The 26835-nt window shown below is 38.2% G+C and overlaps 1 protein-coding gene across 1 annotated transcript in view; it reads right to left on the bottom strand.

The window, feature by feature from the left end:
* LOC107076093 (NACHT, LRR and PYD domains-containing protein 3-like) overlaps window positions 1-26835 on the bottom strand; it is a 179222-nt gene that overhangs the window by 70404 nt on the left and 81983 nt on the right. The window contains exons 7-8 of the mRNA XM_069180091.1: window positions 16185-16358; window positions 2860-3033 (exon numbers count right to left, since the gene is read on the bottom strand). Coding sequence (XP_069036192.1) covers window positions 2860-3033; window positions 16185-16358 — 348 coding nt within the window. The remainder of the gene's footprint in view (window positions 1-2859; window positions 3034-16184; window positions 16359-26835) is intronic.

Below are 26835 nucleotides of genomic sequence, written 5' to 3'. Positions count from 1 at the left end.
GTATCTCGTTAGTTAAAGACTTCGATGCTTAAAATGTTTAGGGAGAAATGGAATACTGGTGAGTATTTTTTCTTTAAAGTACCGAGACCAGCCATATACTGTATGTTTATGTTCCAAAATTAATATCGTTTATGGCCTTCACACGCGTTACAGTATGCTCCTATTCTTTTTATGCTCAGCTACTAAGATTTCCCTTCAGTGGTAAAACTCCATATAAATATTCAATACTACAACGGGCACAGTAAAGACGTTTACTGTAAATCTTTCTACGACAGACCAACGGACCACGAGTGCCCCTGTCGGTCAACCAATCACGTACCCCGTCATCGTGCGTCACAATGCGCGACACCGTAGCCAATTACCTCCGGTACGTGTCTGTACCGCGCACTTTGAATGGCTGCATCTGTAAGACGTTAAGCTTTATTAGCTCCACCTGGCAGTTTTACAAGGTGATTCCTTGTTTTACCGCAGTGTACTCCGTGCATTTTAAATGGCTGCATCCCTATATACAGTATGTGTAAAAAAGATGGGCAAACTGGGAAAGATTGCATGTCGAGATGTCTAATATGTCATGTTAATATGTAATGAGATGTTAACAAAGAAACCACACACAACAACTTGTATAAAATCACGTAGCAGTTTTTTATCTTTCTATATGCCCTCCTTCTTTCTCGTTTTGTACTTCCTAGGTGTTCATTTTTTGATGCATGTGAAAAAGCAAATGTTGTGTCTCAGCATTAGCACATAAAAAAACACAAAAATCACCAGTGTTCACTTACCACAGTTCTGTTAATTTACAGTTGCGATTCCTTAGAATGGCAGACAACAGTTTCACTCCTGAATTCCCCAGGTTATTGTCACTCAGATAGAGTTTTCTCAGACTGGAGTGTTAAACTGAACAACAGAGGCCAGATCTTCACAACATCTCTCTGTAAGTCCACACTCACTCATCTTGCAGACAAAAAGACAGGCTCACAGCTGAACATCTGCACAGCTCGTCCAAATCATTGTTTCCATCATTTAGATCCTACATTAGTAGTAACCTCCGAGAAGCAGTGCAGACAGAATCTGACATTATTCTGACATGAAGCAAAACTTAAAAAAATGGAAATTAATTTCTCCCTTGCTCTTGGGAAGGATTGGGACAACAAGAATGAATGTACTTCCAGGATTTCTGTCTTCCTCCTTGTTTCTGTCTTATGCCCCTCAATGACCATTTCTAAAACGTCTGTCTATTTTGTGTGGTTAAAAGTCAGGGTGCCATGCTATTTCTCTCAATCATCAAAACAACTATTCCTTTCTTGAGTTTTTCTAAGTGATTAATGTATTTTAATTGCAGAATTTAATTATTTTCATAATGCTTTGAGTTATACTAGGTGTAAAACATAATGTTTTAAGTGAGATGAATACCTCTTCACCATTTTGCTGGGGAGCGGTCACTCAGGTTGTTGAAGCTTTAAGCTGCACAGAAGTTAGACTGTAGAGCTGGGAGTGTTTGAGTGCTGTAGGTTTTACCTGAGGTGTTCTTCCCTCCCAAATAAATCTAGACTGACGTTTGCCCTGAAATTTGACTTTATCTGTCATTACAGGGATATGTTTATACTGTCAGCTAATTGACAAAGTGGTAGTGCAGCATTTGAACACCATCAACATCACTTTTAATAAACAATTATCCAGAGCCTGTCCCAGGAGGCACTGGACACAAGGCAGGATTGAACCCTTGACAGGATGCCAGTCTATCAAAGAGCACACACTCATACCAGTGCAAGCTTTCCCACAAGTCTGTTAACCTGCCAGCATGTTTGTGGACTGTGGGAGAAAACTGAAACACCACACAAACATGGGGAGAACATACAAACTCCATACAGATAGCACCCCAGGTCTGGAATTGAACCTAGGGCCCCAGTATGTTATCTCTTGCACTGAGCTGATGGAAGCAGTAACCTGGAGACTGAATCCAGGTGCGGGCTCTGCTGGAAGCAAGCAGGGCAGGCAGGAGAAAGTGAAACTAGAGACATGATCGAAATGGAAGGGTTGAGCTGAGAGGAACTGATTAAAGCACCAGGCAGAGTCGTTTAACATGCAGGGTTCAGAGCACAAGGATCAGTGCAGGACATGGTCAGACAGGAAAGGTTAAAGCACAGAGAGAGAGGAGAAAACACTGGGGAAATTCAAAGCTGAGAAGAATTAAATGAGACTAAAATAAGAGATTAACATATTGATAAAGTTTGCATACCTAACTCACTTCCACAGCTACATCCTTTCAGATGTATATAGAATATTAGAAAATACAGTAGGAATTCAAGAGTTCAGAGTAAGATACAAATGAGAAATTTGGGTTGGCCCAGTCTTCAAAATCTTGAAGAAATATACAACAATCCTTATTAGGAGTCCTTCTTCTTCTGGGACAAACACCAGATGAGCTGCCTTCAGAGGCAGAAAGATACTTGTTTAGAACTGTCAAGATGACAGCAATGAAATAAATCACTAGAAACTGATTAAAGCTAGACTGACCTTGTATTCAAATGAAGAAGGACTTTATGAATTAAATCTCATAGACAATGTTACCCACAGAATTCCAAATCAACAACAGCATAAACATATGTGTAAAAAGATGGGCAAAGTGGGAAAGTTTGCATGTCGAGTCTCTCAGCAATGAGATATTAACAAAGAAGCCAGAGACAAGAACTTGTATAAAGTTGCGTAGCAGTTTTTTTGTCTTTCTGTATGCCCTCTTTCTTTCTTGTTTTGTACTTCCTAGGTGTTACTTTCTGATGTATGTGAAAAAGTGAATGTTGTGCGTTTCAGAATATCTACATCAAACAATAAAAAACAAAGAAATCACCAGTGTTCACTTACCTCAGTGTTGTAAATTTACAGTTGGGATCCCTCAGAGCTGCAGACAGCAGTTTCACTCCTGAATCCCCCAGGTTATTCTCACCCAGATACAGTTCTGTCAGACTGGAGTGTTGAGACTGAAGAACAGAGGCCAGATCTTCACAACATCTCTCTGTTAGGTTACACCTCTCCATCCTGCAGACACAAAGACAGGAGAACAGCTGAACATCTGCACAGCTCTTCCACATCTTTCTTTCCAAGTCTTCACTACAACACCAAGCTCAGCAGCAATATACAACTTCATGTCATTATCCATCTCAGAGTGTCCATTGATGAGGATGATGAAGTTAACAGCTGCATCAAAATTTGGGTTCCATGAGGAAGAAGAAAGATGAGAAGAAATTTTCAGGAAGGGAGACAGTGGGAAACGGAGACACACGGAGCTACAGTGACTGGAAATGGGAAACAGAAATAGAGAGACTTTGACTTTTAACCATAATAAAAATTGATTCACATTTATTATTATATTTTATTATGATGTCATCTTCTTATAGTTATTTTAGTTAGTTACAGTGTTGTTGTTTTTCTTCAAATGGTTTATTAATCCCAAATGTAAATGACCAATACTGGAGTAAGTGGACTGGAGATTTTGATGTTTGTAGATATTTTGAGAAAAACAACTTTCCCATCTAAAGAAAATAAACCATTTGAAGAAAAAAAAAAACTGGGTTTTAACTATAACACCACAAAAAATAATTAATAATTATATTAAGCAATTATATAATTATTATTACAAAAAGTAATAAAAAGTAATAAAAAGAATAAAGAAATTGATCATGAAACTAAACAAATCTCATCCCTCGTAAAACTACACAACACCGCACACGTTTTACACATGAAAGACCCTCTACACAGACTCCCACATGTAACATAGTCAAAACACACCAACACCTTCAGACAAGAGTCTACAGTTTTAATCGAGGAATTCTAGAGACATTCTGCTCTTCACCAACCCCTCAAACACTCTCCTCCTCTACAGACCCTCCACCTGAGACTGTGTTAATCCTGCTCTTTTAGAAGAGGAGTTGGGTCTGGCCCAGCAGAAAGTGCACTGGGTACAATTCTCTTCTTACTAACATAACTCATCCTGAACACAACAGCAGCCAGAACACAACCACACATCCTGAGTGTTTTTTCTTTGAGAATGAATGTGGATGCCTTGCACTATGTTCATCCTCTCCAGACATTTTACCAATCCTTATCCAGTCCCTTCTGTTCCTCTTTTTTCCTGATAATCTCTCCCTTTTTCCCCCTGTCTATTGAATTTAAACTCACCCACACCTCCAAGCTCACTAGTTGATCCGTACACTCTGGATCTCTCCATAGTGCTGTCGTGATTCTAGCTCTCCAACTTTTTACTTTAGGGACACGTAGCCTCGGACCCCCTCAAGTTCAATGAGCACAGTACATGTTTATTTAACTTGGCTGAACTAAAATATAGCTTGTATTCACTAGAACCCTTACAGTATAGCACCCCAAACAATTACAGTATCTCCACAGTTTTACTAGAGGAATTCTAGTGAGATCCTGCTCTTCACCAACCCCTCAAACTCTTACTCCCTCTACAAACCCTCCGCCTGAGACTATGTTTATCCTGCTCTTGTAGAAGAGGAGTTGGCTCTGGCCCAGCAGAAAGTGCACTGGGTACAATTCTCTTCTTACTGACATAACTCACCCTAAACACAACAGCAGGGCTGCTGAAGGTCAGAATAAGGTTAGAGAAGAGTTGGATCAAGAGACTCAACATGGGGTCAGACAGGTTCAGGTGCTATAGCAGTGAAAGTGTACCTGAATATCAACACAGAAGTGAAACCATAACCAGAGGTACAACATTAAATTCATACAGTATATAACACATGGGATGACCTAGGTTCTTAATGTGACCGATGTTAATGTTTTTAATGTGGCATAACAAAATGATACTTTTACTTTGGCAGTGCCTCCACCTGAAACAGACCTGAATCAATCTGTGAGTATATTAGGCTTTTGGGACACATACTGCAGCCTTCTGCTAATGTAGCAGTACTGCCAAATTGTAATGTACTGCTAGCTACATTTAGTGACACTAGCTTGGCAGCACCTTTCAAAATGAAATGAAAGCCTAAACCCTGCTTTAGAAAAAAAATTCCCGGACCAGGTAAAGTCAACTTTAGCAGAGACCCTATATGACAAAAACAAGGTGATTTTCTATTAGCTGTGGATCTGTAGAATAAATTTAAGATATTTTTGAAGAGGCACAAATGTTTCTTTGGTCATGACAGGAGTGAGACCACACCTTGCTCATCACTGCACGGTCCCAGTCTGGTAATAGGAGGTGCTCTACATACCTCAGCAGTTTTGACAGAGACACTTATCTGACAAAACCAAGGTGATTTTCTATTAGCTATGGGTCTGTGGAATGGATCTGAGGTATTTTTGAAGAGGCACAAATGTTGGTTTGGTCCGGAGGAGAGTGAGACCACTCCCTGTCCATCACTGCATGGTCCCAGTCTGGAAACAGCAAGTGGTCTTATAAACCCCAGCAACATTTGCAAAGACGATTATCTGACAAAACCATAGTGATTTTCTATTAGCTGTGGGTCTGTAGAATAGATTTTAGCTACTTTTGGAGAGGCACAATTTTTTGTTTTGTCAGGAATTAGACTTTTTCCTGTCTAGAAGAGCACAGCTCTGTGTCAGTTTGCAAGCAGAAAGGGATATAAAAACACCACAGAGATTGCAAGAAAGAAAAAAAATAATGAAGAACGGCAATTTCCTATTACCTGTGCGTCTCTGTATCACATTCCACCCAGTTTTAAGGATGTACAAATTGTTGTTGTGCTATAAATGTGACTTTATCTGGTCCAGGATTTTTTTCCCCTAAAGCAGGGTTAGGGGTCTTTTATTTTGAAAGGTGCTGCCAAGCTAGCGTCACTAGCCCTTCTGCTATGTTTATTTACCTTGGTTGAACTACAATATAACTTGTATTTCACCTGAATGTATTAATATTAACATTATATTCACATACTGTACTAAAACAACAAAAAATGCATATGAAAACTACATAAATTCACTCAAGGCTACAGAAGGAACAGACTCGACTGGATTTAAAACACACGTAAGCTTATTGACAGAAATGGTAGAGTACAAGACGGCGTACTGTCTGATACCTCCGAAGTACAAAAAACGTATAAATACGTGGGAGAGGTATTCGTTTAAATAATTTAAGTGTGATAACACTTTGTTACGGAGCCCGGGAGGGGCCATCAGTAGGAAAAAAAGTTATATCGAGGGAACGATTTACAATTCGTGCTCACGAAATTACTTTTTCCTTCGTTTTCCTTGTGTCACGGTATTCGCACGCATGTAGAAAGTTTCTAAAATGCCAGCATTATCCCAGGCTCCGAGCAACCACTATCAAACGCTGTATAACAGATTTCCGTGTCTTTATATCTGTTGTGTATCTTAATAAAGAGCCGTTCTTATATTATTTTAACTATTTTATTAACTACACATATCACGCCCTTACACCATATATTCCCGTCTTCTACTCTCTCGTTCTGTTGTCTCCCGATGTCTACTCACTATACTACATCCCTTCCCAGTCCATAACTTTACCATACAATTGTAACAATTCTATATCAACACACAGTAAACGGTTATTAACTATTACAACAAAATGTATGTAAAACCTTCCATTTCTATTCAACACATTCAACTTTTTTTTCTTTTTTACAACTATTTCTATGCGTACCAACTCAAATTTTAGTTCAATTTCTACTTAAGTCACTTCTAAATATCACCTTATTTCTAGCAGTCTAAGCAACATCTACATAGATAACAAACAAAATAGAGCAATTTAACATTTAGAGAGCTATGCAAGTCCTATATTTGTAAATGTCTCTGTAACGAGCCGGTTTCCTGATAACCCTGCCACTTCTGGTTGTTACTTCACTTCTGGGTAAAGTTACTGGCTCTCCTACGGATGTACTCTCCACTGTCTGAGGACTCGGCACTTCCTCCACATCAGAAAGTCCTGTATTCTCAGCATTTTCTGTTTCTGCAGATTCAAAATCAAGATCCAATGGAGGAACGTGTCGAAGATGTTTTACATTTCTCATTATTTTTGAGCCATCTTCCACATTCACTAACTCAAAAGAGTTACAAGAGGTGTTTCTCAATAACACATAGCGAGTGTCTTTGAACTTGGCATCCAATTTACCGTTGTCTAGGCCAGCCACAAACACTACATCACCGACCTTGAAGTTGTGATCCCTTGCTCGATGTGTCTGGTCTGCATATAATTTCATTTTGTGTGTGTACTCCTCATGATGTCTATGGATATCTTTTGTCTTTTGAATGTCCCTCGGCTCTTCTTCTTTCTTTTCCACGTATGGTAGTTTACTCCGGATATCACGTCCAAAGAGAAGATTAGCTGGGGTTTCTCCAGATGCCCTGTGAGGTGCTGATCTATAAGTTAAAATCTAATTTGTTAAAAGAAAACTCATGGTGATAGGTGGGTTTGAACACCCCAGGCATATAAATCAGTCACTTAAGCCATCATGCCACAAACGCAATCACATGGGAAAAAAAAGCACTGGAACAGCCGTACACATATCGATAGAAAGTCTTATACTACAGTTTGTGCTACAGTACATGAATATAATTATATCTTCATTAATTTCTGTAGATACGCAATTCCATATTATATTCCCTATTAATCCCTATTCCAAAAGTATGCTTTTGTTTACTCCGATAACGAGCGTATTTACAGAAAAGGTTAAAACACTATCAGTTTTCACAAAGTATATAAACTTAATATGGTCAGAAGGAGCGCGTAAAAACGTTTCCGAAATAACCACATGTAAGACTCTGATGCTTAAAATGTTTAGGGAGAAAGTGGAATACCCGCCATATACAGTTTACATAATATGTTTATGTTCCTAAATTAATATTGTTTATGATCATAAGATGCATTATGCTCCTCTTCTTTTTGTGCTCAGCTACTAAAATTTTCCTTTAGTTGTAAAATTCCATAGAAATATTTAATACTAAACAGATTAAAACATACACAGTACAGAGATTAAATGATTAAATCTTTTCAATACCGACCAATGCACCACATGTGCCCCTGTCAGTCATTTTGGCCAGCCAATCACATACCGTAGTACGCCGTGTGCGTGCGGTACGGGTTTGTACCATGCATATTTAATGGCTTCATCTGTTAGTTTACTGTATATACTTCGGAAAAAGTAATAATGTTTTAACCTCTGCAAATACTTAAGCTCGTTATCGCAGTAAAAAAAACGCGTACTTTTTAGAATTTGATTACTAAGGAATATATATATAATAAAAAAAAATAATAGCGATATAGTTGTATTCATATACTGTAGCTCAAATCCTGCCAAACAAAAAATTTGACACAAGAGTATTTTTGGACAAGGTGAGGCTCTGGCGAAATTGCTCTGTAAACTAACGAGTTATAGAGAAGATTTTCTCTCCCAGCCTCAGCAGAAAACAGCAGATAATTGTTTTCTTCCTTGATTAGCTGATCTGTCTGCTGCTATTAAAAAGTTGGGTGTGATTTTTTAGCAGCAGACAGATTAGGCAAAAAATAAGCTGTTAACAGGCTGTTTCGTGTTCTTCCTAAAATTGTTGAGTGCAGTGGGGGACACTCAGGAATGTGATTTCACAGATGCTTTTGTTCTGTCTTGCATTGTCAGATTGTGAATAAATAAAAGCATTTTTAAAATAAATATAAGGAAATCAGCAATCAAATGTCCTTTTTTTCCGAAACACTCGTATTTTCATACTGTAGTTTAAGTCTTTGTGTAAGCTGTAAATTCTTTTTAAATTCTCTTAAACTTTTGAAACACTTTCCGCGCATTCCGTACAGAAATAAAATCATGTTTTCTACGTGTTGAGCAGATTAGCAGGTTGCTGACAAAATAGCGCACCGTCCCCCACTGCGCAGTATAACTTTAAACGGACAGGAAAAAGAGCATTTTCAGAGAGCAATTACGTTATGTTTATGCAGAATAAGTTATTAGATTTATGAGCAATCTAATTTCTTATTCGTTTAAACAGTGACGTTTCAGCTGCATACTCAGGTGAGCCCGAAAGTGCTACATTATTAATAACATCTTCCGTGTCGCATTAACATTGAAATGTTCTTTTTAAAAAGTGTAAAAAGAGGCGATGGGCATTTAGGTAGATTGCCAGGGAAAATGATTTGTAAATATATTTTGTTAAAGCAAGTCAGTTTTTTGCAAAACATAAAAGACATTATTTCCAAGAAAGTTTAGCCTTTGTCACTAATGAAACCACTAAAATGGTTAAAATGGGAAGAGGTGAGGCAGGCAGAGGGAAGGGGGAAGCATCTTCCCACCTCTATGACTAAAGAAAGTGTCAAAGAGAAACGTCTTGAGCGACATACAGAGCCGAAAACGTTTGGTGCGGTCTTCTCTGCTTTAAAGGTCCTCTCCTTGTGGATGAATTTTCACCTCAAACGTTTGCCCACCAGCTAACACAGAGAAGCACACTGTACAAAATGTACTTGCAAGAATAGCGTTTACAAACATAAAAAAAAAACAAGCTTTAACTGTTATACTACACAGTGTATTAAAACACACTATGGTCACTACACTGCCCACTAAACCTCTTTCCCACAATTTCAGGGGGGCAAGGTCACATAGCTGATTCACAGCTGGATACTAATTTTTCTGGTAAAAATTCAGATATTTGTCAACATATTTACTAAAATTAACCATCTCAGTATTTCTGCATAATTAAAATATTTATGATGAAGGTGGAAGGTTGTGTACGTTTGTAAAACTGAGCAATCTTGCTTTTATAAAATATACCAACTTTTTCACGTTTAATGCTTAACATGCTGTAATACAGTTTACAATGATTAAAAGTCTAAACAGTATACAACTTAAATTCTTATCTCTATTAATATAACTATCAAGTGGTATTAAATAAATACAACTTTTTTGTATAGATGACACTTTTCTCAAATTTATTTAAAAAATAAAAATGATTCCAATCTAATTTTCCCACGTTTGATCTCATTAGGAAATACATTACGCTCCTGCTGTGTTTAACGATGGTATGAAAAATAAACGTAAATGATGAGAAAGCTATGCTTAAACTTACCTAAGACAAAGATAACGATTTACAATGCATTGTCAGATTGTGAATCAATAAAAGTATTTAAGTAAACACGAAAATGGGGGTAATGGGGGTAAATAAAGCACATGCCTAACCCATTAGGCCACAGAAGTAATTACATGGGAAGGAGTGAAACTGATACAGACATTTCCAAAGAAAGTGTACTACTGTGATAATTTGAGCTATAGTATATGAATATTAATTATATCGTTATATCATTATTAATTTCTTTAGATAAGCAATTCCATATTATTTTCCCTATTAATCAAATTCTAAAAAGTATGCATGTTTTTACTGTGATAACGAGCATATTCACAGTAAATGTTCAAACACTATAATTTTCTACAATGTATATAAACTTAATATAGTCAGAACAGGCACATAAAAACGTTTCCAAAATAATCACATGGAAGACTTTGATACTTAAAATGTTTATGAATACTGGTGTGTATTTTTTACTAAAACTACCAATACCAGCCATATACAGTTTACATAATATGTTTATGTTCCTAAATTAATATTGTTTATGTGCATGTGAAAGGCATGGTGAATCAGAGATTTTCAAAACTTAATTTGTATGACTGGAAATGAATACGTGATCAGAAGTGCTTTGGTGTTACTTTTTGTCAATTAAAAAATAAAGTATTTTCGTTTACAAAGATGGTTACAAAGAAAGTGGACCACGGTAATACATTGAGTTTACAGCTTATCCAAGGTCATTCATTATTAATACTATTAGTAATATCTTCCGTAAAGACTTTGATGCATAAAATATTTCTGCATAATTAAAATATTTATGATGCAGGTGGAAGGTTGTGTACTTTTGTCCAACTGAGTAATCTTGCTTTTATAAAATATAACAACTTTTTAATGTTTAATGATTAACATGCTGTTATACACAGTTTAAAATTATTACAAATCTTAATTAGGATTATACATTGGAAAATAAAGTTTTTTATTATTGTTATAGAGAAACATGATCAGATTTTCCCTGGTTCAGAAAAAAGACGATTAAAATCTGTAATCTTTCCACTTGTATGTCATCGGAAAATACACTGCTTTGTATATCAGAAAATACAAGAAGTTTCTGCTTTGTGTAAGGATCGTATCAAAAAGTAATATAAGTGGTGAGAAAGCTGTGCTCCTCAAAGCACTTTACAGGATAAAAACAACAGCAATAGTGTTAAGCTGGGCAAACGATTTTTTTATAGAAATACAAAATGAGATATAATGATGTGTTCTGGCTAAGACATTAACGAGTACAACCCCCCTCTCTGCGGGAGTGCTGGCTGTGACGAATTAAACTGGTTTCACAGGTATTTTCAAAGTAGAAGGGGGCGAGATTTCCAGCGAAAGACACCTCCCCCCTCCAAAACCAAGGAAGTACAGTACTTACTAGTTAAGAAAGCTAGGCTCCTCAATGAAATCGCTTTAACATGCTAATGCGTTGGTGTAACAGTCCGGGCGTGGCAAGCTTCTAATGTCAACTCGACTCGATTGGAAGACAATGAACATATTCTAGCCCTAAATGAATTAATAGCAAACATGGTTTACATAAAAGACATTTTTCCAAGAAAGTTTATAATAATACGATCTATAGTTGAAATCTGAGCCTAAATAAAAAGAAAAAGCATTTTCAGAGAGCAATCACGCTGTGTTTATGTAGAAAAAGCGATTAGGTTTCTGAGCAATCTAATTACTTATTCGTTTAAAACGCTATATAAAATAAAGTTTATTATTAATTTGCTGGACAGAGCGGTGAACATTATTATGGATAAGACAAAGATAACGATCCTGATCAGTTTAGAAATCTGTGTACGCTGTAAGGTTTTTACTTCTTAAACTTTTAAAATGCACGTTTCGAATAGAAAGAAATCATCTTCCTGGTACAGTATGTATAGCAAACCAGCACGTCTTTTTTCTCCAATCAGAGGGGTTAGACGCTCGGTTAAAAGCAAAGGAGATTTGTCTGTTATAGTGGACATAAAAACAAGAGTTCGCTGGCATTATATCCTAGAAGACACAGATCGGCGCCAGACCAGGAAAATGCCCGCAGCTTAAAAGAAAATGCCTGATGAACTAGGGATTGGACAGTTTCCAAGTGCTTGTACAATCGATGGAAATGTTCAAATAAATGTGCAAAAGAAATAAAATAATCATTTATTTCTTTATCATATTAGCTAGCTAATGTCCTCTCTTTGCAAGTTAGTGGCTGTGTTTCTGCGTTGGGTAGCAACGGGTGACTGTTCACAGGCGGAAGATGTAAACAGCTTAATTTTTGTGTTAAATAATTTTTTTACATTAAAATTCATTCCATACAGCAATCGCATATTTGGGTACCGTTTCATAAAACGTTCATGCTTAAAATGTTTAGGGAGAAATGGGACTGATAATGGAATGGAATGGAATGAATGATAAGTGTCGCAGTTTAAATAATTTTCGAAGTTAGAAATTATGAAACGCTCTGTAAAAAGCAAGGGAGTTTTTATGTCCGTTGCAGTAAAAGAAAATGCCTGACAAGTAGGGCTTGGACAGATTCCAAGTGCATTTTTGCAATTTACGTTGCATTGTCTATTGTGCTGCTGTAATACAGTTTAAAATAAGTCTAAACTGTATCAGCTTTATTTATGGGTTGCAATTTAGAAAAAGTCCAAAACCGCACTCAAAATGCAATTTAGAGCTTTCTGGCAAGAGGAGACACCCAAATTAATAATGTAACATGCCACTGTTTGTGCATGAACAAAGATATCAATTTATGTTGCATCTGTCTGATTGTGAATCAAAAAACACATATATTTAAACCTGTGTTTGCGATTTAAATCAAAACGCGATTTAAATCAATATAAATGTTTATATTGTAACGCCTAGGTAACTATTCATTGTTATTAAAATGACTTAAATTCGATCATGTTGTGATATTTAGAAATATAAATTTGTTTGGTGCGAGTGAGGTTTTATTTAATCTCTGACCAAGGGAAACGTTTCATTTTTTCAAAGATATGTTTGTTAAAAAAAAAGTCATGGTTCCACAGTGGGATTTGATCACAGACCATGTGACATGGGAGTCAGGAACCTAACCAACGGCGCCACCGGCAAGGTCACATGCAGAGTGCTGAAAAAGCACTACAGAAACATTATCAACAGACAATGTACAGCGTGTACTATTCTTGTGTTGCGGTACATGAATATCATTATATCATTATTAATTTCTTTAGATACGCGATTCCATATTATATTCCCTTTTAATCGAATTCTAAAAGTATGCTTGTTGACTCCGGTATCTCGTTAGTTAAAGACTTCGATGCTTAAAATGTTTAGGGAGAAATGGAATACTGGTGAGTATTTTTTCTTTAAAGTACCGAGACCAGCCATATACTGTATGTTTATGTTCCAAAATTAATATCGTTTATGGCCTTCACACGCGTTACAGTATGCTCCTATTCTTTTTATGCTCAGCTACTAAGATTTCCCTTCAGTGGTAAAACTCCATATAAATATTCAATACTACAACGGGCACAGTAAAGACGTTTACTGTAAATCTTTCTACGACAGACCAACGGACCACGAGTGCCCCTGTCGGTCAACCAATCACGTACCCCGTCATCGTGCGTCACAATGCGCGACACCGTAGCCAATTACCTCCGGTACGTGTCTGTACCGCGCACTTTGAATGGCTGCATCTGTAAGACGTTAAGCTTTATTAGCTCCACCTGGCAGTTTTACAAGGTGATTCCTTGTTTTACCGCAGTGTACTCCGTGCATTTTAAATGGCTGCATCCCTATATACAGTATGTGTAAAAAAGATGGGCAAACTGGGAAAGATTGCATGTCGAGATGTCTAATATGTCATGTTAATATGTAATGAGATGTTAACAAAGAAACCACACACAACAACTTGTATAAAATCACGTAGCAGTTTTTTATCTTTCTATATGCCCTCCTTCTTTCTCGTTTTGTACTTCCTAGGTGTTCATTTTTTGATGCATGTGAAAAAGCAAATGTTGTGTCTCAGCATTAGCACATAAAAAAACACAAAAATCACCAGTGTTCACTTACCACAGTTCTGTTAATTTACAGTTGCGATTCCTTAGAATGGCAGACAACAGTTTCACTCCTGAATTCCCCAGGTTATTGTCACTCAGATAGAGTTTTCTCAGACTGGAGTGTTAAACTGAACAACAGAGGCCAGATCTTCACAACATCTCTCTGTAAGTCCACACTCACTCATCTTGCAGACAAAAAGACAGGCTCACAGCTGAACATCTGCACAGCTCGTCCAAATCATTGTTTCCATCATTTAGATCCTACATTAGTAGTAACCTCCGAGAAGCAGTGCAGACAGAATCTGACATTATTCTGACATGAAGCAAAACTTAAAAAAATGGAAATTAATTTCTCCCTTGCTCTTGGGAAGGATTGGGACAACAAGAATGAATGTACTTCCAGGATTTCTGTCTTCCTCCTTGTTTCTGTCTTATGCCCCTCAATGACCATTTCTAAAACGTCTGTCTATTTTGTGTGGTTAAAAGTCAGGGTGCCATGCTATTTCTCTCAATCATCAAAACAACTATTCCTTTCTTGAGTTTTTCTAAGTGATTAATGTATTTTAATTGCAGAATTTAATTATTTTCATAATGCTTTGAGTTATACTAGGTGTAAAACATAATGTTTTAAGTGAGATGAATACCTCTTCACCATTTTGCTGGGGAGCGGTCACTCAGGTTGTTGAAGCTTTAAGCTGCACAGAAGTTAGACTGTAGAGCTGGGAGTGTTTGAGTGCTGTAGGTTTTACCTGAGGTGTTCTTCCCTCCCAAATAAATCTAGACTGACGTTTGCCCTGAAATTTGACTTTATCTGTCATTACAGGGATATGTTTATACTGTCAGCTAATTGACAAAGTGGTAGTGCAGCATTTGAACACCATCAACATCACTTTTAATAAACAATTATCCAGAGCCTGTCCCAGGAGGCACTGGACACAAGGCAGGATTGAACCCTTGACAGGATGCCAGTCTATCAAAGAGCACACACTCATACCAGTGCAAGCTTTCCCACAAGTCTGTTAACCTGCCAGCATGTTTGTGGACTGTGGGAGAAAACTGAAACACCACACAAACATGGGGAGAACATACAAACTCCATACAGATAGCACCCCAGGTCTGGAATTGAACCTAGGGCCCCAGTATGTTATCTCTTGCACTGAGCTGATGGAAGCAGTAACCTGGAGACTGAATCCAGGTGCGGGCTCTGCTGGAAGCAAGCAGGGCAGGCAGGAGAAAGTGAAACTAGAGACATGATCGAAATGGAAGGGTTGAGCTGAGAGGAACTGATTAAAGCACCAGGCAGAGTCGTTTAACATGCAGGGTTCAGAGCACAAGGATCAGTGCAGGACATGGTCAGACAGGAAAGGTTAAAGCACAGAGAGAGGAGAAAACACTGGGGAAATTCAAAGCTGAGAAGAATTAAATGAGACTAAAATAAGAGATTAACATATTGATAAAGTTTGCATACCTAACTCACTTCCACAGCTACATCCTTTCAGATGTATATAGAATATTAGAAAATACAGTAGGAATTCAAGAGTTCAGAGTAAGATACAAATGAGAAATTTGGGTTGGCCCAGTCTTCAAAATCTTGAAGAAATATACAACAATCCTTATTAGGAGTCCTTCTTCTTCTGGGACAAACACCAGATGAGCTGCCTTCAGAGGCAGAAAGATACTTGTTTAGAACTGTCAAGATGACAGCAATGAAATAAATCACTAGAAACTGATTAAAGCTAGACTGACCTTGTATTCAAATGAAGAAGGACTTTATGAATTAAATCTCATAGACAATGTTACCCACAGAATTCCAAATCAACAACAGCATAAACATATGTGTAAAAAGATGGGCAAAGTGGGAAAGTTTGCATGTCGAGTCTCTCAGCAATGAGATATTAACAAAGAAGCCAGAGACAAGAACTTGTATAAAGTTGTGTAGCAGTTTTTTTGTCTTTCTGTATGCCCTCTTTCTTTCTTGTTTTGTACTTCCTAGGTGTTACTTTCTGATGTATGTGAAAAAGTGAATGTTGTGCGTTTCAGAATATCTACATCAAACAATAAAAAACAAAGAAATCACCAGTGTTCACTTACCTCAGTGTTGTAAATTTACAGTTGGGATCCCTCAGAGCTGCAGACAGCAGTTTCACTCCTGAATCCCCCAGGTTATTCTCACCCAGATACAGTTCTGTCAGACTGGAGTGTTGAGACTGAAGAACAGAGGCCAGATCTTCACAACATCTCTCTGTTAGGTTACACCTCTCCATCCTGCAGACACAAAGACAGGAGAACAGCTGAACATCTGCACAGCTCTTCCACATCTTTCTTTCCAAGTCTTCACTACAACACCAAGCTCAGCAGCAATATACAACTTCATGTCATTATCCATCTCAGAGTGTCCATTGATGAGGATGATGAAGTTAACAGCTGCATCAAAATTTGGGTTCCATGAGGAAGAAGAAAGATGAGAAGAAATTTTCAGGAAGGGAGACAGTGGGAAACGGAGACACACGGAGCTACAGTGACTGGAAATGGGAAACAGAAATAGAGAGACTTTGACTTTTAACCATAATAAAAATTGATTCACATTTATTATTATATTTTATTATGATGTCATCTTCTTATAGTTATTTTAGTTAGTTACAGTGTTGTTGTTTTTCTTCAAATGGTTTATTAATCCCAAATGTAAATGACCAATACTGGAGTAAGTGGACTGGAGATTTTGATGTTTGTAGATATTTTGAGAAAAACAACTTTCCCATCTAAAGAAAATAAACCATTTGAAGAAAAAAAAAAACTGGGTTTTAACTATAACACCACAAAAAATAATTAATAATTATATTAAGCAATTATATAATTATTATTACAAAAAGTAATAAAAAGTAATAAAAAGAATAAAGAAATTGATCATGAAACTAAACAAATCTCATCCCTCGTAAAACTACACAACACCGCACACGTTTTACACATGAAAGACCCTCTACACAGACTCCCACATGTAACATAGTCAAAACACACCAACACCTTCAGACAAGAGTCTACAGTTTTAATCGAGGAATTCTAGAGACATTCTGCTCTTCACCAACCCCTCAAACACTCTCCTCCTCTACAGACCCTCCACCTGAGACTGTGTTAATCCTGCTCTTTTAGAAGAGGAGTTGGGTCTGGCCCAGCAGAAAGTGCACTGGGTACAATTCTCTTCTTACTAACATAACTCATCCTGAACACAACAGCAGCCAGAACACAACCACACATCCTGAGTGTTTTTTCTTTGAGAATGAATGTGGATGCCTTGCACTATGTTCATCCTCTCCAGACATTTTACCAATCCTTATCCAGTCCCTTCTGTTCCTCTTTTTTCCTGATAATCTCTCCCTTTTTCCCCCTGTCTATTGAATTTAAACTCACCCACACCTCCAAGCTCACTAGTTGATCCGTACACTCTGGATCTCTCCATAGTGCTGTCGTGATTCTAGCTCTCCAACTTTTTACTCTAGGGACACGTAGCCTCGGACCCCCTCAAGTTCAATGAGCACAGTACATGTTTATTTAACTTGGCTGAACTAAAATATAGCTTGTATTCACTAGAACCCTTACAGTATAGCACCCCAAACAATTACAGTATCTCCACAGTTTTACTAGAGGAATTCTAGTGAGATCCTGCTCTTCACCAACCCCTCAAACTCTTACTCCCTCTACAAACCCTCCGCCTGAGACTATGTTTATCCTGCTCTTGTAGAAGAGGAGTTGGCTCTGGCCCAGCAGAAAGTGCACTGGGTACAATTCTCTTCTTACTGACATAACTCACCCTAAACACAACAGCAGGGCTGCTGAAGGTCAGAATAAGGTTAGAGAAGAGTTGGATCAAGAGACTCAACATGGGGTCAGACAGGTTCAGGTGCTATAGCAGTGAAAGTGTACCTGAATATCAACACAGAAGTGAAACCATAACCAGAGGTACAACATTAAATTCATACAGTATATAACACATGGGATGACCTAGGTTCTTAATGTGACCGATGTTAATGTTTTTAATGTGGCATAACAAAATGATACTTTTACTTTGGCAGTGCCTCCACCTGAAACAGACCTGAATCAATCTGTGAGTATATTAGGCTTTTGGGACACATACTGCAGCCTTCTGCTAATGTAGCAGTACTGCCAAATTGTAATGTACTGCTAGCTACATTAAGTGACACTAGCTTGGCAGCACCTTTCAAAATGAAATGAAAGCCTAAACCCTGCTTTAGAAAAAAAATTCCCGGACCAGGTAAAGTCAACTTTAGCAGAGACCCTATATGACAAAAACAAGGTGATTTTCTATTAGCTGTGGATCTGTAGAATAAATTTAAGGTATTTTTGAAGAGGCACAAATGTTTCTTTGGTCATGACAGGAGTGAGACCACACCTTGCTCATCACTGCACGGTCCCAGTCTGGTAATAGGAGGTGCTCTACATACCTCAGCAGTTTTGACAGAGACACTTATCTGACAAAACCAAGGTGATTTTCTATTAGCTATGGGTCTGTGGAATGGATCTGAGGTATTTTTGAAGAGGCACAAATGTTGGTTTGGTCCGGAGGAGAGTGAGACCACTCCCTGTCCATCACTGCATGGTCCCAGTCTGGAAACAGCAAGTGGTCTTATAAACCCCAGCAACATTTGCAAAGACGATTATCTGACAAAACCATAGTGATTTTCTATTAGCTGTGGGTCTGTAGAATAGATTTTAGCTACTTTTGGAGAGGCACAATTTTTTGTTTTGTCAGGAATTAGACTTTTTCCTGTCTAGAAGAGCACAGCTCTGTGTCAGTTTGCAAGCAGAAAGGGATATAAAAACACCACAGAGATTGCAAGAAAGAAAAAAAATAATGAAGAACGGCAATTTCCTATTACCTGTGCGTCTCTGTATCACATTCCACCCAGTTTTAAGGATGTACAAATTGTTGTTGTGCTATAAATGTGACTTTATCTGGTCCAGGATTTTTTTCCCCTAAAGCAGGGTTAGGGGTCTTTTATTTTGAAAGGTGCTGCCAAGCTAGCGTCACTAGCCCTTCTGCTATGTTTATTTACCTTGGTTGAACTACAATATAACTTGTATTTCACCTGAATGTATTAATATTAACATTATATTCACATACTGTACTAAAACAACAAAAAATGCATATGAAAACTACATAAATTCACTCAAGGCTACAGAAGGAACAGACTCGACTGGATTTAAAACACACGTAAGCTTATTGACAGAAATGGTAGAGTACAAGACGGCGTACTGTTTGATACCTCCGAAGTACAAAAAACGTATAAATACGTGGGAGAGGTATTCGTTTAAATAATTTAAGTGTGATAACACTTTGTTACGGAGCCCGGGAGGGGCCATCAGTAGGAAAAAAAGTTATATCGAGGGAACGATTTACAATTCGTGCTCACGAAATTACTTTTTCCTTCGTTTCACGGTATTCGCACGCATGTAGAAAGTTTCTAAAATGCCAGCATTATCCCAGGCTCCGAGCAACCACTATCAAACGCTGTATAACAGATTTCCGTGTCTTTATATCTGTTGTGTATCTTAATAAAGAGCCGTTCTTATATTATTTTAACTATTTTATTAACTACACATATCACGCCCTTACACCATATATTCCCGTCTTCTACTCTCTCGTTCTGTTGTCTCCCGATGTCTACTCACTATACTACATCCCTTCCCAGTCCATAACTTTACCATACAATTGTAACAATTCTATATCAACACACAGTAAACGGTTATTAACTATTACAACAAAATGTATGTAAAACCTTCCATTTCTATTCAACACATTCAACTTTTTTTTCTTTTTTACAACTATTTCTATGCGTACCAACTCAAATTTTAGTTCAATTTCTACTTAAGTCACTTCTAAATATCACCTTATTTCTAGCAGTCTAAGCAACATCTACATAGATAACAAACAAAATAGAGCAATTTAACATTTAGAGAGCTATGCAAGTCCTATATTTGTAAATGTCTCTGTAACGAGCCGGTTTCCTGATAACCCTGCCACTTCTGGTTGTTACTTCACTTCTGGGTAAAGTTACTGGCTCTCCTACGGATGTACTCTCCACTGTCTGAGGACTCGGCACTTCCTCCACATCAGAAAGTCCTGTATTCTCAGCATTTTCTGTTTCTGCAGATTCAAAATCAAGATCCAATGGAGGAACGTGTCGAAGATGTTTTACATTTCTCATTATTTTTGAGCCATCTTCCACATTCACTAACTCAAAAGAGTTACAAGAGGTGTTTCTCAATAACACATAGCGAGTGTCTTTGAACTTGGCATCCAATTTACCGTTGTCTAGGCCAGCCACAAACACTACATCACCGACCTTGAAGTTGTGATCCCTTGCTCGATGTGTCTGGTCTGCATATAATTTCATTTTGTGTGTGTACTCCTCATGATGTCTATGGATATCTTTTGTCTTTTGAATGTCCCTCGGCTCTTCTTCTTTCTTTTCCACGTATGGTAGTTTACTCCGGATATCACGTCCAAAGAGAAGATTAGCTGGGGTTTCTCCAGATGCCCTGTGAGGTGCTGATCTATAAGCCAGCAGAATCTTAGGGAGTTCCTCTCTCCATTTTTTTCCTTCTGTCGCAGCTGCTCTCAAGGCCCTTTTCAGGTATCTGTGAAATCTTTCAATTTTGCCATTACTTCTCGGATAGGAAGGTGATGCACGGATGTGTTTAATTCCACAGTTAGTCAGAAATGATTCAAACAACTGTCCTGTGAATTGCCTGCCATTATCTGTTACTACCTCTAGTGGTAGTTTCTAATAACTGTGGCTGAAGATATGTCTGATACAACAACCGCCTCAGGGTAAGAAGTATAATAGTCTATGACAGTCAATATGTACTCATTCTGAATGGGACCTACTAGGTCAATGCCCAATTTTATCCAAGGCCTTGGTGGTAATTCAAGTGGTTGGAGAGGTTGATCCTCCTGCAATAGTAGATTCAACACACAAGTGGAACAATTTTTGACTAGTCTTTCAACAGCACTGTCCAAGCTAGGCCAGTAAAATTTGCTTCTCAGGTACTGTTTTGTATGAACCACACCCTGATTTGTCTCATGTGCTACTTTCAATGCTTGTCTGATTTTTGTTTTTCGGTAACACAATCCCCTGTCCTCTTAAAAGCAGTCCATCATATGTAGATAACTCCAACCTACACCTGTGGTATGGCTGCAGTTCGTCTTGAATTGGATTAGGCCATTGTCCTTTTTCAACTATGGACATCAACAATTTCAATGTGTCATCTTCGTTTGTTGCTTGTTTAAGTTCCTCAAGTGTCAGTGCATGCAGTTCATAAGTTCTGATTGAAAGCACTCTATCAACATAGGTTTCTACATAACCACTGTCTTCTGTGTCTGGTAAAGGAAGACGTGACAATGAGTCTGCGACATTGGTTTTCCCTATTATGTGTTCAATTTTGTAATCATATGGCCGTAATCTCAATCCAAGTCTTTGTAGCCTGGGCGGTAACAATGTTGCCTTTTTGGGATTGAACATATAAATGAGGGGTTTATGATCCGTTTGAAGTGTGAACTTGCCTCCCCATAAATATGTCCTAAAATGTTCCACTGCCCAAACACAACCCAAGGCTTCACGCTCTATTTGCGAGTAATGCCCTTCTGTTGGGGTAAGTGAGCGACTTGCATATGCCACTGGTTTGTTCTGTCCATGTTCTTGTCTTTGTAGCAATACCGCTCCAAGCCCTACAGGACTCGTGTGACTGATCACTACTGTTGGCGCATCTAGTATAAGTATGCCAGACACGGTTCAGTTACAAGTTCTCTTTTCAACTTGGCAAAGGCTTTCTCAGTTTCCGATGTCCATTCCCACTTCTGTCCTTTCCTCGTTAGTTTTCTAAGGGGTTCTGATATATCTGCATAATTAGGAATGAATTTCATCAAAAATCCACAAGTGCCTAAGAACGATCGCAAAAGTGCAACATTCTCAGGTCTCGGTGCACTGCAAACAGCTGTCACCTTTTTCGGGTCTGGTTTTACTCCTTCTGCAGTGACCAAATATCCCAGTATCTCAATCTCTTTCAGGCCAAAGATACACTTATCTTTAATTAAGTTAAGCCTCTGTCTTGGAATCTTTGGAATACTTGCCTGAGCCTCTGTTCTAGTTGTTCTTCATTTTCCGCATGTACTACAACATCATCCATATACCATACAACACCAGGCATTGCACACAACATCGAGTCCTTAGCCTTCTGATAGGCCTCTGAGGCACTAGACAAGCCAAAAGGAACTTTTCTGAAACAGTAACAACCCCTGTGTGTGATGAAGGTAGTCAGGTATCTTGATTCTGCTTGAGCTGCTTCATGAATTCTAGCGACTGTAAGAGCTCTTTCTAAAGTCAGCCCTTCCTCCTGCAACAATTTATCACGCAGTCTCTTATGTGCACATTTTTCCACAAGCTGATCTCTTAACATGTCAACTTCCAACACTCCAAAGTCACACGATTTAGCCAGTTCTCTTAGTGCATTCACAAAATTCGTCCTGAGACTGAGTTCTCTGCCTAAATTTATGCCGTTCCAAAACCACATTTCTCCGCGGTGTAAAGTAAGCGTCTAAGGCAGCTACAGTCTGTTCATATGTACCTTTTTCTCAAGGGAGGTTGACGAAAATCTGTTGTACGGGAGCCCCGATACAGTGCAGTAATATAGCACATCTCACGGCATCCGGAGCTTCTGTAGATCCACTGGCTATTTCAAAAGATCTGTACAACTCCATCCATATCTTGTATTCCGTATACAAATCCGGAGCTCAGAGGTTCAGTGGAAGCGGTGGAGAAAGCTGGGCATAAGCAAAGCTTCTCGGCGCGGCTGCCGTATCTTCCATGGCGCATATTCAAGAGTTCGTTTCTACCAGCAAGAGAACGAAAACCTGCAGTGTTCTGCTCGCTTTGAGTTCGTCGAGCACGCATCTCTCGTCTCCATAAATGTTGTGTATCTTAATAAAGAGCCGTTCTTATATTATTTTAACTATTTTATTAACTACACAAAGCATGCCCTTACACCATATATTCCAGCCTTCTACTCTCTCGTTCTGTTGTCTCGCAATGTCTACTCACTATACTACATCCCTTCCCAGTCCATAACTTTACCATACAATTGTAACAATTCTATATCAACACACAGTAAACGGTTATTAACTATTACAACAACGATTGTATTTCTGAATGTTATGTCTAACTTAGTTCAATATTTGAAATACAAGCCATTGTTCAAATGTACGTTAAATCCGAGTATTGGAAAATATATAAAATACAGAATTAGTAAAGAAAAATATATAAGGATAAAATATATTTTAAAATATTTTGCTATCAACAATTAATAACAGTCTTAACTGTTTATAACAATTAAATGTATTAACTAAGGAACAGGGTGGCAGTGTTTAGCATGCTTTTGGTAAGTTTTTTCATAAATACAACAGTTGTACCAGATATCTCAGTGACTTTCAAAATTTAATCATGCATGCAAATCTGTGAACTAGAAAGATAACTAAGCTATCCATCCATTTCTAATGGTGGCACAGTGGTTAGCACTGCTATCCTACAGTGCTGGGGCCCCAGGTTCAATTCCTGGGGTACAGTATGTGTGGAGTTTGCATTTTCTCTCTGGGTTCATGTGGGTTTTCTCCAAGTACACTACAGGTACCTACATACTGGTAGGGTTAATTGGCTTATGGGAATACTGGCCCTCGTGTGAGTGTCTGAGTGTGTGTTTCTGTCTGTTTGTCTGCCCTGTGATGTTTTCTGTGTATTCTGCCTTGCCTCCGTTGCTTGCTGGGATAGGCTCCAGCTCCTCTGTACTGGATAAAGAGATTGGAAAATGGACGGAACTAAGAGATGCCAGGTTTCAGACACTGAAGTAAATCGATGGAAAGGTTGAAAAAGAAGCAAGGGAGGATGTATGGACAAAAGATCTACTAGCGGTAGAGTTAAGAAAGTAAGAGGAGCCTGAAACAGTGAGAAAGAAAGAAATCAACAGAGAAGCTGGAATGTGGACCTGAAACTTCCTGTAGTTACAGTATAGTTGAAATGAAGAATGAAGAGGAGTTGAGACAGGGATGAAAATTACAATAGGATTCTTCAGTTTCTCAAAGTAGTAGAAAAGGTTTAATCTAGAATAACTGAAAGTTATTTAAGTCAGCCTAACTTAAATCCTCAAAAACTGCTTGTATTAATGTGTTTAAATCACAAACATCATATGTAAATACCGGCCATGTATAGCATTAAAAAAGCTGCATTATGGAACATCACACTGATTTAGTTTCTTTTAAAGGGAACTATAGAAACCAAAAGGGCTTCTATTTCTAGAATTGATCTCTGCACATCTTGTCAGGGTAATTAAATCCACACCGAGCAATCTTTAATATGTCCAGAATTTGACAGCTAGAATCCTGACCAGGTCGCAAGCAAGCAATCACATTACGCCTGTCTTCGAGTCCTTGCACTTGCTTCCTATCAGGTTTCAAGTCAACTTCAAAATCCTCATTCAGTACCTGTCTGGCTTATTACCTGTCTACTCCCCACCTTAGAACCTTTGTCCCTCTGACTCTGGTCCTCAAGAACATCTACATTCTGTGGGTGACAGGGCTTCTCTAGCTACACCCCAGGGCCCTGGATTTGTATCCCCAGTGATATCAGAGTCACCCACCCTGAGTGCATTGAAATCTAACCTCAAAACCTTTCTTTTTAGAAAGGCTGTTTTTTAGTGTCTGTATCAGCTTCATTTTTTAACTTCGGTAGCACTTCTAACTGCTTGTCTTTCTTATTTGTATTTACTTTGTAACTTGTGGTCCTTATAACTGTTTTTACACCTGCTATATTGTTTTGAGATACTTGGATATGTGCTATATTAAATAAAGTTTCTTGTTATTGTTATAGAGAAACATGATCAGATTTCCCCTGGTTCAGAAAAAAATAGGGTCTAAACAATACTGGTTTGTCACTCACACCCTGTTTGCTAAATGACTTTGCATACTGATCTGATCAATCTTACTGTACATATTTTCTGAGCTTTCCCCATCCTGTTAGATTTATAATTATAATCTCCTTCTCAAAAAGATTAATTTTTAAATATCTGTTTTCACTGTTACCATCTACCACCAACACAGTGACAAAATATATACTAATCTTAACTTGACAGCTGCCAAGTCCTAAATTCATCCTGCTACCAACATTGAATAAAAAGTCTTTAGATTTCTATATTTATTTCTTTATTTAGTGGTTCCATTAGTAAGTCTAAATTACTTTGAAAAATGTCTTTTATGTGTTGCAAAAAAATACTAACTTGCTTTAACACAATATATTTACAAAACATTTCCCCTCACAATCTACCTGAATGCTCAACTATTTGAGAAGCCTTCCATGAAACTATGTTTGCTACTAATTCATATACTATAAGGCTTTCTGATAAAATTACTGTTTTTCATTTTCTGACTCTTTCTGACCCATCAAACCTTCATTCTCACCCTGACAGAAATGCACCTGATTATTCAAGCCCCTCACTCTCTGCCAAATCTGCTTCAGGTTCACATTTTCTGTGTAATACATGGCTTTCTGTGATTTTTTGTATATCTAAGGTTTTGCAAGTGTCCCTGCTTCCCTCTTCTGCACTGTGTCTGGTCATGACTTTTTTCTGTTTGTTTATTTCAAATTAACACCATGTAGCGGCAAGGCTTATTAAATATAGGACTTAAGTTTGCTGCTCCCTTGCTAGTCTCTCTCTCCCTCATCTTAGTGGTGTTGGACACAGAGAGGCCATTCCATTTGGTTCAGATTTAAAGTGTTTTTCTATCTTATAGAGTTTCCTGATATGGAACAACTCCCAAGGCTGAAATTCTCTACCATCCTAATAAATGGTCATTCTGGCGCCTTACTGTCTGGGAGATTCCTTGGGAGAGTCTCATCCCTGATTGTTTAAAACCCTAATGTCAGAGAGCATGGTTACTCATCCTCCACCTCGATCAGCCAAACAGGAACTGGTAGGGCAGGGTAACCCCATGTGGATCTCGAATGCCCATGGAACATTCAACCAATGAACAACCATGAATGCTCGGCTGATCAACGAGTGAACTACGGACGGAACTGTCGACAGCTGAATCTCAGTTTTCAGGACTAGCGCTACAAATGGAATGACCGGTCTTCTTCCCGTATAAAAAGTGTGACTTGCTCGCACTCGCAATCACTTTTCATGTGCACAAACTCTGCTACTTAAGCCAGAACTAACTAACCGGTCTTCAGAGAGCCCACTGCCAGTGCACCGCAGCAGGAATCTCTCCCTCCTTCTCCCACACCTCACACCAGGACTGCCTGGCACCAGGCCAGAGGATGCTGATTGGACGCAGCAATAGCCTGTCGGTTTTCCTTTGCGTCTGCGGGAGATCTGAATCCACATAAATTGGTTGAGTGTTCAACATTCTGCATTATAGCTTGAGAATTCAATTGTTACCTCAACCCCAGTTGATATCAGTTTAATTCCTATGATTGACGTACTTGCTTTTAAGTATCTAGTGTAGAAGTTGTAATCAAAGCTCATTAAAGAAACAGTATAAATGACTGGTATACTGAATGTATGTCTCTTGATTTGTTACTCTTCGTGATTGATTTTATACCTTATGTATTCTGATAACCCTCACTCTTAAGATCTGTTATGTTTATATGCACATTTTATATATTAATAATGTATTCTTGTG

The sequence above is a fragment of the Lepisosteus oculatus genome, chromosome 18 (genome assembly GCF_040954835.1).
Source record: "Lepisosteus oculatus isolate fLepOcu1 chromosome 18, fLepOcu1.hap2, whole genome shotgun sequence".
Lineage (NCBI taxonomy): Eukaryota > Metazoa > Chordata > Actinopteri > Semionotiformes > Lepisosteidae > Lepisosteus > Lepisosteus oculatus.
Note: the sequence above shows the minus strand (reverse complement) of the source record. Positions and strands in the feature narration are given on the sequence as shown.